The sequence below is a fragment of the Manduca sexta genome, chromosome 19, assembly GCF_014839805.1.
Source record: "Manduca sexta isolate Smith_Timp_Sample1 chromosome 19, JHU_Msex_v1.0, whole genome shotgun sequence".
Taxonomy (NCBI): Eukaryota; Metazoa; Arthropoda; class Insecta; order Lepidoptera; family Sphingidae; genus Manduca; species Manduca sexta.
This window is the reverse complement of record NC_051133.1, coordinates 14,008,785-14,026,356: the sequence shown is the minus strand read 5'-3', so window position 1 is coordinate 14,026,356 and position 17,572 is coordinate 14,008,785. Positions and strand designations below refer to the sequence as shown.

General features: G+C 35.6%; 1 protein-coding gene and 1 long non-coding RNA gene across 2 annotated transcripts in view; both read left to right on the top strand.

The window, feature by feature from the left end:
• Positions 1-17,572, top strand: part of LOC115445927 (liprin-alpha-1) — a 51,817-nt gene that overhangs the window by 10,761 nt on the left and 23,484 nt on the right. Inside the window, exons 2-6 of the mRNA XM_037440377.1 lie at positions 2,766-2,867; positions 12,739-12,903; positions 13,327-13,401; positions 14,392-14,499; positions 15,835-15,909. Of these exons, the coding sequence (XP_037296274.1) occupies positions 2,766-2,867; positions 12,739-12,903; positions 13,327-13,401; positions 14,392-14,499; positions 15,835-15,909 (525 nt within the window). The remainder of the gene's footprint in view (positions 1-2,765; positions 2,868-12,738; positions 12,904-13,326; positions 13,402-14,391; positions 14,500-15,834; positions 15,910-17,572) is intronic.
• On the top strand, positions 5,118-9,156 carry LOC119189786. Its single transcript, XR_005112610.1, has 2 exons — positions 5,118-5,419; positions 6,551-9,156. It is a non-coding gene; the product is annotated as an uncharacterized LOC119189786 (long non-coding RNA).

The following is a 17,572-nucleotide window of genomic DNA, read 5'->3' as shown; positions in this document are numbered from 1 at the left end:
ACAACTTAAATTTCAGTATAACTGTACGTAATTACCACTCGCATAATAAGAGGTTAAGTGTACCAAACAATGTCACGTGTTTCTACCGTTTCTATTTCAAGTTTGTTTGACGATCATAATTGAAAACAGAAACGAAGGCAAACAAGCTGCAACTATCATTGTTATGAACATAACATATTTACAAAAATAAATATTAAAGACATGTCCTGCTGCACAAAATATGTGTTAGCTGCGTATATAAATAAAATAAATTGTAGTTATATAATAAAGCTTGGTATTGCTAATATGCTGTTGTTCATATAGTAATAAACACTGACTAAAATACATTTCAGGAAAAGCCCGTCAAACACGCTCACATCTTGCTTCGAAAAATCACTAATAGACAACAGTATGATAAATCGAATGGTAAAACGTAGCCATCGAAAATCATTCATATTGCTATCACCACAGGGATTAAATAGACAATGCAAAACATGATGTAACAGAAGCCCCCGCCGCGCCGTGTCGCCAGCTGACCTGTTTCAAGCGCACGCTTTGAGCCCAACTTGTGTGTACTGCTGCCCGCCGTACCTTTTTGTATCGGCGCGGTTCAAATATACTCGCGGTTTGTCAAAGGAAAAATTCTTGTAATGAAATTCTGTGGCTGCTTCTTTGAAAAGAAGTTAAATCGTACGCAATTGAACGGAAATTGCAATACAGTGATGTATAATAATATGTCGAACACTTGATATGTATATTCGTATTCGATAACCATAAGTTTGGCGTATTGAAAAGTAGGTGCCGATGTGATATTTTTTTTCCCGAATGAGTAAATAAATGTTACATTTTATTTCACATCAATTACTATGTATAATATGTGTTTTCGCATGAAAGGTATCAGAGGAGGGGCGAGTTTCCGCTGTTTGATGCGTAATTAACCTCCCTTGCCCTGAATATTTGTCCGGTATAAAAGAATAAAGAGTCTACAGTAAGAATTGGTCGGTTAGAAGCCCTCTCGAACTAATGGAGTGAATCCTTCCCTGCGATCCGCGTCCAACTTGGCTAGCTTGCAGGCTTGATCGTGATAGCTGCTTCATTACGAACTTGTCGGTAATGAGGATCATGTTACTCACCTGGTAATGAAACGGCGAGAAAACAGCGCTCTATTTAGTATAATGTCGGAGTTTCCAATGTAAAGTTTGTTGTGTTAGCATGTTTTAAAAACATAGCTTTTCAGAAGCGCCTTTAATATTTCTTTAAACTCGTATCTACAAAGGTAACCTTTTTTTCTGACGTTTGTATTCTGATTGATGTTTACGAAGTTCCATAGATAAATAAATTCAACATCGATACGCCGGTATTATTCTGCAAATCAAAGTGCACTGCACACGTGAGACAATGGTCAATAGTATTCGTCAATTTCCTGGTACAGCTTGAATTACGTAAGGGAATATCTACGAACAGAATAGGAACTGAGCAGGAAATTAAATAACAGTTCTAAACCATAGTAGGTGTTGTGTGAACGCGCTCCAAGATAAGTACCCTGCCATCCTATCTCATCACAAATGAGATAAACATGTCGATGAGCTTGTGGTGTAGCATTTTGATTCATGACGTAGGATGTATAACGCAGTGAGTTCGTCACGGACAGGGCAAACTAATGTTTGCTCTTACACCTGCACTCAATTATTCGTATAAAACTGAACATTTTTTTTTGAAAAATGGGCTCTGTATAAGCTTCGGCATCTTATCAATTGTTCAAACTAATTTAGTCAGTCCAGTGGCGACTTCAACCAAGCTTCCCGCTTGACGTTTGCGTTAACAGTCTACTTGGATGTGGAGCCATCTATTTCTCTCTCCGACAAATAAATAACATAATTATGCAAGCTATTGCGTCATGACATTATTTCCTCTATTTTCCAATATCCATTATCTAGTATAATGGTAAAAAGATAAATGCCGAACTTTTTAATAAAAAGAAATTGTCACTTAAGAATAGAACGCAAAAATGTTGTAAAAAACGAAACATAACATCATTTATCAAAATTTCACGTTTCAACTACACATCCCCCGCGCCGGCACGCTTCGACATTCGAATAATATAAACCCGTGCCTTATTTTACAGCTAATTTTGATTCAGTTTTCGCAAAAAGATTTTTCGCGATATTTTCACTAACATATAAAATAAACTACAATATTGCGAACTAAATTCCCCACAGAGAAAGCACTAGGCTGCGGTATGTTCTGAGATTGTGTAATATATTTTTACATTTATAAAAAACACCTCGGGGAAATATGATCCTGGAAAAGCTATATTCGCTGCATAAACAAGTTTTAAGTTGATTTTATTCATCTGTCTAGGTAATAAATAAAATTGCAGTCGACGGAAGGAAATACTGAACATTGCTCTCCAGATGATAGAATTGTTGAGTGGCGAGTGGCGAGAGCTGGAACACTAAGGGTTGTTTTGTTATTCCCGGACTGCTACTGGATTCAATTGATAAAGTACTTTTCGGGTTTGCTTTGTTCGCTATGGGTTTTTCCGGGTGATTTTATTTGTGGTAGAATTTGTATTGTGATGATTATTTAACGGGTAATTTTATTTTACAGATGCTGTAACAAACTTAGATAATGAATGATATATTAAAGCACACATGCGTGAATTAAAAAAATGGTTTTATTTTAATTCAATTATCAGACTTAATACAATATTATTAATACAAGTTTATCTATATGTTATGAGGATGTTAAAATGAAATATTAACTGTTTGTTTCTTTGCTTGCAGGAGTTCGCGACCCTCACGAAGGAGCTCAACCAGGCGCGGGAGCAGCTCCTGGAGAGAGAAGAGGAAATCTCCGAACTCAAAGCAGAGAGGAACAATACCAGAGTGAGTACCAATATACTTAAAAGTTGATTTATAGAGTCAAAACTATTTAGGTGTTACAAAATACTGTCACATGACAGGTCAGTAGGTGGTTATTTGCTACGTATTACTCAAACTAGGACGATAGCCTAGTAAGCGACGATAGCCTAGTTGGATATGGAACGGTCTGCCGAGACGAATGTCCGCAGGTTCAAATCCCAAGGGGCACACACCTTTGACTTTTCTAAAAAATCATGTGTGTATTCTTTGTGAATTTATCGTTCGCTTTAACGGTGAAGGAAAACATCGTGAGGAAACCTGCACATCTGAGAAGTTCCTCTGTAGGAATTTCGAAGGTGTGTGAAGTCTACCAATCCGCACTAGGCCAGCGTGGTGGACTAAGGCCTAATCCCTCTCAGTAGTAGAGGAGGCCCGTGCTCAGCAGTGGGCAAGTATATAATACAGGGCTGATATTATTATTATTATTATTACTCAAAAGGTGGAATAATGCATGGGTATTACTACACCCTTGGACTGCCTTGGTGGCGTAGTTGTAAATATATACAGTACGAGTACGAATAACGCGCTTTGGTCTTGGGTTCGGATACCGAGTCGGGCCAAAATAATTGTGACACAATTATGGCGGCCAATTTAAAAAACAAATTAACAAATAGTTTTTGTTTTATCCACGTCTTAATATTCTTAAGAATTGTTAACAAAAATAAAGTGCTACAAAGACAATAAACTTTCGATAAATTAAATGAAAGTTTTAATTCCATGCTCTCCGTGTCCGGGCCACAGCAAACTCCAGATCATTAACATTTGAATACATAATGTTTTAAAACTTTTGTAATTAGAGCGACAGTTCACGATTCAACGTTACGGTGTATTCTTGGATTTAATTGTATATTCCTTAAAGGATTTCTTAAATAACGCAATTTCTAGGCTTTGTAAAACATATCCCAAAGATACAATGCCTCACATTGCCGATAAACTTTTTAATAATGCACTTAATTTATCGTTTTATGTCTAGCTTCTCACATATAATTTACATAAGAAAGCAACAAAGCAATTAGTTAAAATCACTGTAGTTATAGCAAGATATTACTTCTGGAATTCAATTTTATAACACTCTTATTTCCAAACTCATAAAGTAATAATTTGCGAAGCTAAAGTAATCTTTCGTGTAACGTTGTGACGACATGCCTCCGAATTGAAAGGTTTGACGCCACCGCGCTAATATATTGACACGTAAATTATACTTCTTGAGATGAGGCTTAATATAGTGCTCTCCTTAGGGTAGGTATCAGATTAGCTGTGTCCCGAGCATTGCACTACTCCATGTGTGGTGGATTCCGCTTACCATCAGGTACACCGCCTGTTCATTTGCCAAAAAAAACGCGTAGACAGTTTGGACCGCAGTCTTCCGTATGTCCATGTTATTGTCAATGTCCAGTAAGAGGATTATTTGAGTAGTTTATAGCGTATAATTAATGGAATGAGGCTCGACAAGTATTTCGTTTGATAGAGAAGACTAAAAATTATGACTATCTTTTGTCGATCTTTCCGATGAACATTTCCATGTCAGTTTTACTAACTACACATCCTTGCGCCTATAGTCTTAAGGTGTTAACACCTGTAAAACTCGAATTTATGCTCATTTAGAAAATTTGAAATTAAATATCTCGGGGTATTGTTCGCAACTGCATACAGGAAATATATAGATTGACCCTTGGTCTTGCGATCGTCTGGGGCAATTTTTTAATTTAATACGATATTGTATATAAAATCATGCTTAATAACGGCCTAAATTCTCAAAATTAAATCATTGTGATTCGATAATACACTACGAATTGACGTTATTTGAAAGATTTTATCACACAACGCGTTAATTTTTTAGTACATACTTGTTCTATTTTATGAATATCTTCATTGTTTAAAGAGAAAATATATAACTTTAAAAAAAACTACATTTTCTATAGGCGCTAACGAACAGGATTATTTGCTCCAAGGTTCATCTAGGCGTTTATAACCTACTTATGATGACGTCATTTACGATGTAGACTCGTAAGTTAGATAAAATATTCTTAAATATTTATTTTAATTTATAATGTTATTAGTAAAAAAATTACTTATTTATAACTTTTATATTTATAACTTTCGTCAAGTATTAAACTATGATAAATTTCGACATGCTGTTTAGCTCGGACTTATGAACTGAACTATTCGCATTTCGCAATGACAGTTATGACTTATGATTAGTTGTCACTCGGATTAATAATTTCGTGTGTTTATCCAACTACTTCGTTCGCGATAGTAAAAAAATATATTATTTCAGCTTGAATTTGGATTCTGATGATATCTTACTCGCTTCACCTTGACTATTCTATACTGGATTCTCTTGCTGGATTCGATATACTTGGAACATTTGCCTTGGTTTTATTTTATTGAAATCAGTGTTACTTACGAGTGGTATTAGTTGTGCGTCGTATTTATACACTCATAAATATCATGAGAAATAAGCGCAAACCCTATGCAGGTGTGAGACTTCTTAAAAGATGGAGAAAAATCAGCAGGTAGTCAATTTTAATAACCTACTTATCTGACAACCTAACTATCGTGAGAAATAAAATGAAATACTATTGTATTTCGTACATATTGATAAGATTATATTTCCAGAAATTTAAATCAAATGATATAGTTATCAAAGTTGAATAAAGGTGAAAAAAAAAATATCTTTAGAACCAGAGACATCGGCTCCACCAGTTGAGTCTAATTATGTATCAGAGTTGGATGTGTCAGTATTACCCACTGTAAATTAATCTATATACAGATTAGTATTGTAAAATATAAAGTTTACCAACAAGGTACCTATATCTTGATATTATTTTTTCTTCATTTTCAATCTTATACCTAAATATGTTTTGTGCAGCATCAGTTTATTTTGCATGTTTAAAGTTCATCATCAATCAAAAAAGGAACCCTTTGTAGCTTTATAATTTGTTTTTGTTATTAACATTATTTTTGTAAGCATTACTAAATTATCAGTATCCTTAGTTACATAAAAATAAGGATAAAAAGACTATATTGTCAATTTTTATAAATGCATTCTTCTGATAAACAAACTTTATTTTCTCAAAATTCTTTTCACATTAAATTATTACTACTTTTACTACATAACCCATTGCTTAATATTTTTAAGGTATGAGCTTGAGGTCACATAACTTTTTACAACAAATCATGAGTCAGTATTATTACATGGTCTATGACAAAAAATTATATTTATATATTAATAATGACTAGTGTTGAGATATGTTAATTAAATGAGTATAAATATTTTGTCTTGACTCTATATTTTTATCCAATTGTTCTTAGGTCTGTTCAAGTATTACATAAGCAGACTTCTAGTATTTTTATCTCTTGTCCCGCTTGTTAGCAAAAGCCCTTACACCTTCTCCCTCCATATATAAAAATAGGTATAATGTGTAGAAATTTCTTTATTGTTATTTATAAGCAACTATAGTATTACATGTTTCCCATGGCACCATCAACATACACCATACATGCTTACAAGTACAAACAAATAGGGATGTCATATATTTTCAATCAAAAATTACATATTTATAAAAAAAATATATATTGCTTTGGTGTGTATGTAATATATGAATAGTCCTTAAGTATTGAAACTATAACATCCAAATTCCCAGATCCCAAGTTGTGCCAGTCAGCCTGATCAACATTCTTTAAATCGGGATGCACCATGTGGAGGTATCCTGACGTTGCATCCCTTCTTCTACCTGCCCCTGGGTCATTCCAATAGGGAGTCAGCACAACACTGATGTTCATACACGACGTAGATAGGACTTGGCTTTGTTTCTATGTTGACTGCCTGTCAGACGACTACTGCCTATAATGAGTTTATTTGTGAAATATTATACCAACAAATATAACTTACTAGATTTATACATTGATTTATTACCCTATTTACCAATTTACTCTTGTGACTAAAATTATTAGAATTAAAAATCTTGCTAAAATTTGCCTTTTTTTTCTTCAATCTAAATTACCTTATCAATGGCATGTGTATCACTTTCCTAGGGGGCAGTGTAGTGTCCTAGACTAACTCTTGGATCTGTCCTCTGTGCCTAAGGGCACGGCCAGATATTGATTTTGAAGCCAATTGGCCTCAAAACAAAGAAATTCAATATGGCGGATACCCTTCTAAATTCTAATATGGATCTGTCCTTTGTACCTAAGGGCACGGCCAGATATTAGTTTTTTAAGCCAATGACCTCAAAACAAATAAATTGAAGACGTTGGCTACTATTCTTAATTCTGATATTGGATCTGTCTTTTGTATGTAAAGGAACGGCCACATATTAATTTTAAAGCTAATTAGCCTTAAAACAAATGAATTCAAAATGGCGGCTACTTTTCTAAATTCTAACATGGATCTGCCCTTTGTACCTAAGGGCACGGCCAGGTATTGATTTTGAAGCTAATTAGCCTTAAAACAAATGAATTCAAAATGGCGGCTACTTTTCTAAATTCTAACATGAATCTGCCCTTTGTACCTAAGGGCACGGCCAGGTATTGATTTTGAAGCTAATTGGCCTTATAACAAATAAATTCAAAATGGCGGCTACTTTTCTAAATTCTAACATGAATCTGCCCTTTGTACCTAAGGGCACGGCCAGGTATTGATTTTGAAGCTAATTGGCCTTATAACAAATAAATTTAAGATGGAGGCTACTTTTCTCAATTATAACATGGATCTGCCCTTTGTACCTCAGGGCACGGCCAAGTATTGATTTTCAAGCCAATTGGCTTCAAAACAAATAAATTCAAGATGGCGGTTACTTTTCTCAATTCTATCATGGATCTGTCCTTTGTACCTAAGAGCAAAGCCAGATATTGAGTTTTAAGCCAATTGGCCTCAAAACAAAGAAATTTAAGATGTCGGCCACTTTTCTCAATTCTAACATGGATATGTCCTCTGTACCTAAGGGCACGGCCAGGTATTGATTTTGAAGCCGGTTGGCCATAAAACAAATGAATTCGAAATGGCGGCCACTTTTCTCAATTCTAGCATGGATCTGTCCTTTGTACCTAAAGGCACGCCCAGATATTGATTTTGAAGCCAATTGGCCTCAAAACAAATTAATTCAAGATGGCGGCTACTTTTCTTAATTCTGATATTGGATGTCTTCTGTATGTATGGAAACGGCCAGATATTATTTTCAAAGCTAATTGGCCTCAAAACAAATGAATTTAAATTGACGGCTACTTTTCTAAATTCTAACATAGATCTGTCCCTTGTACCTAAGAGCAAGGCCAGATATTAATTTTTAAGCCAATTGGCCTCAAAACAAAGAAATTTAAGATGGCGGTCACTTTGCTCAACTTTAACATGGATCTGTCCTTGGTACCTAAGGGCACGGCCAGATATGGATTTTGAAGCCAGTTGGCCACAAAGAAATTCAAAATGGCGGCTACTTTTCTTAATTCTGATATTGGATCTGTCTTCTGTATGTAAGGGCACGGCCAGATATTAACTTTAAAGCCAATTGACCTCCAAACAAAGAAATTCAAAATGGCGGCCACTTTTCTCAATCCTACTAATAACATTATAATTGCGAAGTTTGTCAGGATGGATGGATGTATGTATGTTTGTTCCTCTTTCACGAAAAAACTACTGAACACATATGCTACAATTTATAATGATTTTGCGTAATTTGGTCATAATATAAGTAACGATACCTATCAACGTACGCTGCATAAACCGTTGGAATTAAACAAAGACGATGTACCGTAGGATTGTTTAGTTGACCTTGGAAAGCGCGAATTTTATCCCGGAAAACTCCTTCACGCTTCACGGCGAAATCGCGAGCAATAACTAGTGCTAACAAATCAGTATTTTATATCTTAGTCTTTTATATCTAAGCTAATGGGCTTATAAACAAAGAAATTAAAAGTGGCGGCCACTTTTATCAATTCTGACACTTCATCAAGATTTTGCACCCAATCGCAAGCCAACAAACCAAATCTAAAAGGAGTAATTATAATTAAGTTTTTGAACTAGCAGTGCCTTCACAAGTGAACATCGTCGCGTTTGTGTGGCCTTAGATTATTTATCTCAAACACCCCTTCAAACCTCTCAGTAAGACCCAAATCCGAAAATCTGAACGAACTATAGTCAAATTTTCAGAATTCCAGATGCTTGCATTTGTATCTAGTAGTAACAGAACAAAGGATAAAGTAGGTATGTACCTAAAATATGAATGTTTCGCAATAAAGCACTTAACAAATGAAATATTTATATTATTTTATTTATTGTTATAATTTAAAATTATTATTTACGTAAAAAAAGACAAAATTAAAAACTATAAGTTTCCTAATTACAATTCACGATTTGCGAGTCGATTTTGCATCATAAACTTTTTAAAACCGAATGCAATAACTAAACGTTACTTTGACTCGTCTTTAGTGTCTATTTCTGAACGCAATGTCGACGAACGGAAAAAATTAAAATTATAATATTATGCACACTGGCAACATTCACTCATGTATGTATGTATGTACTATACCTACCGGCCGCGTCGGTGCCGGCCGAACGCGCAAGGTCATTGGCGCCTCTTAAAGCCTTAACATTTGGCTGGTTCTAACGTAGAAATTTAAATGTATGTGAAGCATACAAATTGCGAGCTATTTTGATAACATCGCGTGTTATTTGTAAAAATGGCTATAAAATTAGTTGGGATTTCGGTGCGGCCCTTATATCTCCGTATAGGTCTTAATAGATCATTCGTTCTAAATTGCTTGGATTAAGAATGAAATTAGGCGCGTTAAGTGCTTTTTGTGGCTGTAGCTGTTAGAGAAAGATAACGTTTACGTTATTAAAGTTATGGTCCTATTTAAGACAGAACCACGAACCGCAAAAATAGGTCTTTAGGTTCGTATTTAGAGTTCGTAGACGAAAGAGTTTTTCACCTTTGATAGTTTCTTTGCGTTATTTATTGAATATATGACGAGTATGCGCATAATGATTTGATATCGGTCCATAGTGATTAAAGGCGAATATCTTTTGGCGTAGAAATTGTGGCTCAAGTATACACTTTAAATCGAGTGAAACACGGCATATTATGTGCAAAATTATATTTAATATGTGCTAGGTCTACTAGAACTTGCTATTAAAGTATGTGAGATCAGTTTTGTAGCGCAGCGGACTGAATCGGCTGCAAAATGAAAAGCGAACTCTGTCGTACGGCACAAGTTGTGTGATCCGCAAATATTTGGCAAAGTTGTTGGCGAAGCGAAACCCTTCCGTAGCGAATGTTTCCCGTGACAAAGACTTGTGGAGAGTGTGAAGTATGAAGTCCTGGCTGCGGACTGTTTGTCAAATTATTGGATATTAGTATAGCATTTGAAGCGACATGGCAAAAGCGTAAATTAGTGGAAAATCGGTGCGAATAGTTTTTTTTGAACATATTAGAGAAGGGCTTTAACTTTTTTTGGGACTGACCATATCTGACGAAAATAACTCCCAGGCAAATAATATTACAAAAATCCAAACAAATTATGACACAGTGGAGACTTGTTTATCCGGATTGACAACAGCGATCCGCGACGAGATAAAACTTTGTACGGAACTCAAAAACTTATTAACCGTTTTTTATTTATTTATTTAGTAAAAGGTATACCAACAGCTTACATATAAAACATAACATATTTAGCATTGCTTAAACTAAGGGTCTAGTATGTATGCCAAATTATAGGTACACACATCATTCATTTTGAAAATTTACCAATTGCAAACTGCATAACCCCTGAGTACTATAGTAATGTGCAGTGCAGGTTACTGCCTATAGGCAGGCTACTTTTGTTACCACGGGAATGGTCATTAATGCGAGCAGAGCTACGAGCGAAACTAGTAAATATCCATATGTATAAAGATAGTTTTACTCCATATATTCAATTATCAGGATTTTAGATTAACATTAACATAACCTTACGATAACAATTGGTCCAGTTAATCGAGTCTCCAATGTACAGTATTTGAACGCAGGAAACCTTGGTCTGCACCCCATATACGCTACCACTAAACCAATAAGGCGTCCACATTTTACAGTAATTTCAATTTTCCAAAACCCAATTGCGTTACATCAAAATACAAATTCGCTTAAACGTGAATATTTAATTGTGCCTCCCTTTGATATGCAAATAAAGAATGAAGGAATATTATAATGAAAAATACATTGTTTGAAAACTTGAGCGCAGTTCGGCGACCATTTTAATTGCTCGGTGAAATTGCGAAGGATACAAAGTTTATATTTATAAGGGATGAAAATGGAAGCTCTACGTTCTTAGGGCCGACGCTCACTATCAGCCGTTTTCATAAACAATCCCAATATTTAATCCGATTCCGAGAATGAACCAATCAAAATAACTCATTTGTGAGTATGTCAAAACAAATTTAGTTCTGATTGATCCTTTTTTGAGATAGATCTAAAAAACTATTTGAGTAATCTATTTAAATTGGAGGTATTTCATACCATTACGGCATAATTTTGTTTTGTAAGGCCGACAAACGCTTTAGGTCACCTAATATTTAACGATCTTCGCCTTTTATAAAAATCCATAAATCAAGAAAAATCATAAACACGCTTTCGACCTCAATACAAAATAATATACATAATGGAGCCTGTAAAAATCAGAGTTATCCGAAACACAAAACAATATCACGCTGTGACGATGCTCCTTTTTTTAGGATAATGGTAGCCGTACTACCAGAGCATTATTTTTCTAAAAAATAACAAATTTACTACGACTAAGACTATTGTATAAAAGTAATATTGATTCAGTAAAGAAATACTAATAGTAATGTTTGATAAAATGTCTGGTGTAGCTCCACTGAGCGCCAGGCCTTATTCTGACGCAACGGCTGCAGAACAAAGACGCGTTAATTTGAACACGTAACTTAAATTACTACTATTATTACGGAGCATGTGGAGCAACTGCGAAATCTTTTCATATCTATTGTTGTGAATTTAGGGGACTCTTCAACGCTTTAATAAAAGTGGACAAAGAGTTTGTGACACAATTATTTCATCATAATCGTTTGCTTTAACGGAAAATGGAAATACTTCTTACGTGGAAACTGTATGGATGAGGGATGTTAACTAGCCGATTAGATGATCAGTACTGCTTACCTGCATAAAAAGACAAGGTTGTGGAACCTGCCTAAACTGACTCTTGCATACCAAATGTGGCGGTACAATTAGTATACACACCGCCATCTCGTCAATATCAGCGGAACTTCGAGAAGACCTATGTGGTATTGACACAACTTTAGTGATTTATCGCATAGCAATCACGCAAGATGGCGACAGACGATCCTGGATTACACTTGCACAATTTGAGCGACGTGTTGCATATATACCACCTCCGAATAGGAACCGTCGGAGGGGCCGCGGCCGGTCAGGCGCAACACCTGTCTGACTGGAAATCTTCCCATTCCATAGAGGAACGTAACTATCTGTTCCTCTACAGTGGCATCAACCTTTACGCCGCTAAAGTGGTGACCCCGAAGTGATGGCGGTGTGTATACTAATTGCACCGCCACATCACTCCCCCCCGGGAAACGAAACGAACAAAAATACTATGATCGGTATAGTAACAAGCGTAAGCGATCCGCGCTGCATGCGTCAGCTGACTATTTATTAACTTAACTAATTAGACAGACGTCTTGACAAAGGTTGCAGGAACACGTTAAATGCAGGCTACTTTTTGACAGGTCCGTCTGAAAATATTTAGGGGAACGCTATATTTAGCAGTGGACTTTATATGGCTAGTGATGATAATAGAAGTTCTTTAAAACGACCACGTCTGTTCCCAGTTACTCCTAGAGCACCTGGAATGCCTGGTGTCGCGACACGAGCGCTCGCTGCGCATGACCGTAGTGAAGCGGCAGGCGGCTGCGCAGTCTGGCGTCTCCTCGGAGGTGGAAGTCCTCAAGGCGCTCAAAAGTCTCTTCGAGCATCACAAGGCCCTCGACGAGAAGGTAAGAGAATAATGCTGATTTTTCTGCTGATGTACAAGGAATACTTTAAGCATTGAAAATTTTGGAAGGAGGTCCATGTGCAGCAGTGGATATTCTTTCGCTCTTGATGATGAGGGGTTATTGTTACAACTCTGAGGGGTAAGAGGATAACGAGGAGAGAAGAGTGTTTCCAACCTTGTATTACGATAGAAGAAAGGACGAGATATCGTACTGGAGACACGGCGGTTTAAGAAATACTAGTTAACAACCTTCTCAAAATTAGGTTGTAAAAATACCCGGATGGTTTCCTTCAATTAGGTCCATCCTCTTCAAGGACATTGATGGATGGTCATAAATAGGGACGTGTTATACCTCATAATTGTTGGTCAGTAACAAATTGTTTGATGCTCTAATAATTTTATAATTGTTACCTTTGTGTGACAGGTTCGAGAAAGATTACGTGTGGCGTTAGAGCGGAACACGGCATTAGAGGAGGAATTGGCGCTCACCAAAGAAGAAGTAAGAATTTACACTCTGTCATATACAGAAATTATGTATGAATGTTAATTATTTTAGTTTTCGATATTAGAATTTGTAGATTTCTTGAATTTACGTCCCGTATTACCGCGCACATTTACCAACGGTAATTGGTACCAGGTTATTACTCAATTTAAGGGACTCCTTAAATTGAGTAATAACCACCAGGTTATTACTCATGGTACCAACCATACACGACAAATTGTCAAAGCGGCACTAAGTTGGTCTACGGTTGGATTCCATCGTGCCGCTTATTTGATGTGTGATTCTAGACTCAAGGCTGTTATAGGTTCTTTTAAATGCAATAAAAATAAAAAATGTAATAGCCCATTCGTGAAATGAATAGTTAATTAATTAATTCAATTTTTTAATGAAATAAGATGAATAATGTTATCAAATATAAACTTATAACGAAATCCGCTTACAAAATAATGTAATTTTGAAATATTAATTAATACCGTAGTAATTAACTTGCTATTACATAAGTCAGTATGGTGATACTCGCTTTAATTTTGTTTATTACTGCGATATTTTTTATGAATGTTATGTTAATGAGTATTCCATAGAAATCTGTGTATTTCTAAATACTTTTTGTTTTTTGATCACAATAACACTAGGCAGTGTTATTGTGATCAAAAAACAGTGTAGGCACACTGAATTATAGTTAGGAAAGAAACAAAACTAGGCTTTGCTTGTACTTCTAAAGACTTACCCTCTTATTCATATACGTTTTTTATCTAAGGACGGAGTAAAGCTGTGATAACAAGCCTGTTTCTCAGTGCTGACGGCATGGCAGTCTTCGCAGTGCGTTAGAATATTATTTTTAATCAAAGAGGGGTTAAGGGGGTTAGAATATTATTTTTAATCAATCAAAAACTTTATTACCTTGTATCGGTAGGGAAATGTTCGCTGTTTATATTAAAGAAGACAATACTATTTTACGCAAGTACTAAACACAGTTGATATTTTCAGTTGCAGCAGTACAAACAGTCGAGCACACAAGAGGGCGACAAGCCAAAGGAGAACGGCACTGTGCCGAGCGGCTCGCCCGAACAGAACGGCGAGCAACAACAGGCTAAGGTAAGTGGCGAGTCACTGGCGTAGCAATGACAAGATAAAAAAAAAATTAAAGATGTAAGTGAAAACTCCGTGTTAAAAATATTTTGTACTGACTGCCATGTCGTCACTGGCACCATCTCTACTGACGTGTACTGCTATGTCTACACAAATAGTGGTACCAGCTCGCCTATTGAGTAATATAATAACAAATACAGCTATTGTCCTACAGATAGTATCGCTTTTGAATTTCTGATGGAGTTAAGGAGCACATTCGTAAGCACAGGCAGTGGGGAAGATATTGCAACTATTACTAGAGTAGTATAGTAGTTGTAGCACGTAGCTCACGGTATAGCAAACAAATAGTTCACCTCTGCAGTGGTGACTGTGTACCAAACAACTCCTGATACAAATGTTCTTCACGAAAATAAAACTGCTCTTCCATTGCAAAAGCGATACTATCTAAGCTATATGAAGCGATATTTTATGCTACGACATCCTACGAATAATGATATCGTAGTCTTGTAACGACGGAGCATATGTGTCAAGAATATAAAAATGACGTTCATACGGACTTCATCGAAGCTCCAGCGCTGACAGTGGGATGTCAATCATTGTAAATGTAAAACTCACTGAAGCTTTGATAGTTGCACAGCTGTGCCTCCAGAGTGTCGTGTTATATTACGAATTGTATACAAAATCTGCTATATAAAAATATAATTTGTAGAGAAGGTGGGAACTACATACGGACAACACATTGACACATTACATGATGTAAAAGCGATCATCGAGCACACTAACAAAACGGAAACGAACTGTAAAAATGTACTCTATTAATTGTTCAAGTGTCACTCTGAAGCGCGACAATGCTATGAAAATGAACATATTACGATCTTGTAATAAATAAAATGTATTTTCTGTGATGATAAACTAGATGTTTTAATTTATAATCGCATTGTGTCGCGCTTTAGTGTGCCACACACCTAATACCCTTAGATGCTTAGTGGATGGTGACTGTGTTTCTAAATATTAGCACTCCTTTACTAAATATTTAAAAAGAAAGACGAAACAAATTGCAGAAAAGATGATTGTGATATGTTTTGCGTCTCTTTTACTTAAAATTTTCTAAAATTTTAGTAATGGAGTTTGACAATGGTTTTACTCAATTTTTATCTTATTCAATGAGTAACATTAGATTTATTTTTCATAAAAATATTTTAAAAAGAGCGTAGATCTCCACAATAATATAGCCAGTGTTTGAGTAAGGCCACACCCCTAGTCTAACTATATACCTCTAGCCGTCCAGCTTATGTGTTTATTTTTTTAAATTGATTGTTTTTGTTTGACCGGCGGACACAGGAACAAAGTAGTGTTAACGGCGAATCGGAGAGCAGTCGGAAAATCAATGAGCTACAAAACACTGTCGCCAAACAGGTTAGACATAGAGATATTCGCACGAAAGGGCCCAGTGCGAACCCGCTACCACTGCATGAGATATTGGCTAAAATGAACAAAACCAAACGAAAAATGTGGGTAAAAAAATTCCAATGTGGAGTTTTGAAACTGGGCTCTTTATCATACAGATATCAAAGCCATCAGCCTGTTACGTGTCGCAATAGCGATTGCTATGGCTATCGATTTGATCATACAATAGGATTTTATATTTCAAATGCATGTAACATTGTCATTAATATGAGTATCTTAATATTGGACAGGGAAATATATGTGTTTAGGAGATATGAGTCGTAGGATAAGTTTCTGCCATCGCACCACCACCTCACGACATATAGCTTCCTCCACACCACTAACAAATATATGCTATTTATTTTCATTTGAATTTTATATACTTTTCTAGTTGTATATGTAGTGTAGAGGCTTATGAATGTTATAACGGACAACTAACAAGCTTATAGATTAACTGCAACCGTGCATATGCAGACGCCTTATTGACTTATTTTCTATGTACAAGACCGTACGGTTTTTAATATGTATATGAACCGAAAGAAAGTTTAATATATTTTGAAATTGGCATTATATATAAATATATGTAATTGTTTAGGCGTATATCCAATGTGATTCATCTGAAAATATTATATTTATCTCTAATTTATTTAATAAAATAAATTCGGCTATCACAATACATAATAGGTCATAGCGACCACAGCGGGGCAAAGCATCGCCACCTAAAGCAATATTTATATATTGTGTGCCATAAATAACATCATGTTGTCCACATTATTAACAGCTATTAAAAAGCAAATATGGCGTGCGCTTTTACTGTAGTCATTTTATATATAACAAAATATTTGGATGATCATTTACTGATTCCATTTTTAAATTTGAGAATCTAGATTTTTTATTGAAATTAATGCCAAAATTTATACATATTACTAGCGTTTGTTCGCGGCTTCGTTCGCGTGAAAAAGTTTTCCGGGATAAAAATCCCGCTGTATTTTTACTCCGGATAGAAAGTAGGCCATGGCCTTGCCAGGGTCTGAAACTATTTCCATACCAAATTTCATCGAAAGCATTTGGGTATTTTTGAAATTTACCGCGTTCAGACAAGCAGACAGATGCGTCTGGGTACTTTATTATATAATATATTTTTTAGAACTTGTTAAGAGGAGAATTTCCGTTATACATGTTTGTTGCACACATTTTTTTAATAAGAAAAAAACAGTAACTATGGGAGATAATAATCTTTTAAATAATTGTAATAGGTAAATGATATTTAAGGTGCAGCAGTTTATAAATAGCATGTAGTACAGCATGGCGATAGTGTTTGTAGGTATGTAGAATTATAAGGCGGGTGTGGAGCAAATATAAAAATATCTTCGCCTGGTGCCATAGAAATATATATTCCAAAATTACTTACTTACGCTGTTCATCTGCAATTGGAACTTCACCAATTGTGAATATATCTTTAGTATTTCAATAGTTTCTTTTATTCGTTCCGCACTCGCTCCCTTTGCCCTGTGCAGGATATATCTATGTATAATGTATATAACATGTACCCATTACATTCACTAACACACACACTAACCCATCGAGTATGAACATTGTCGACCGTAGTTTATATAAATATGTTGCGTTTTCT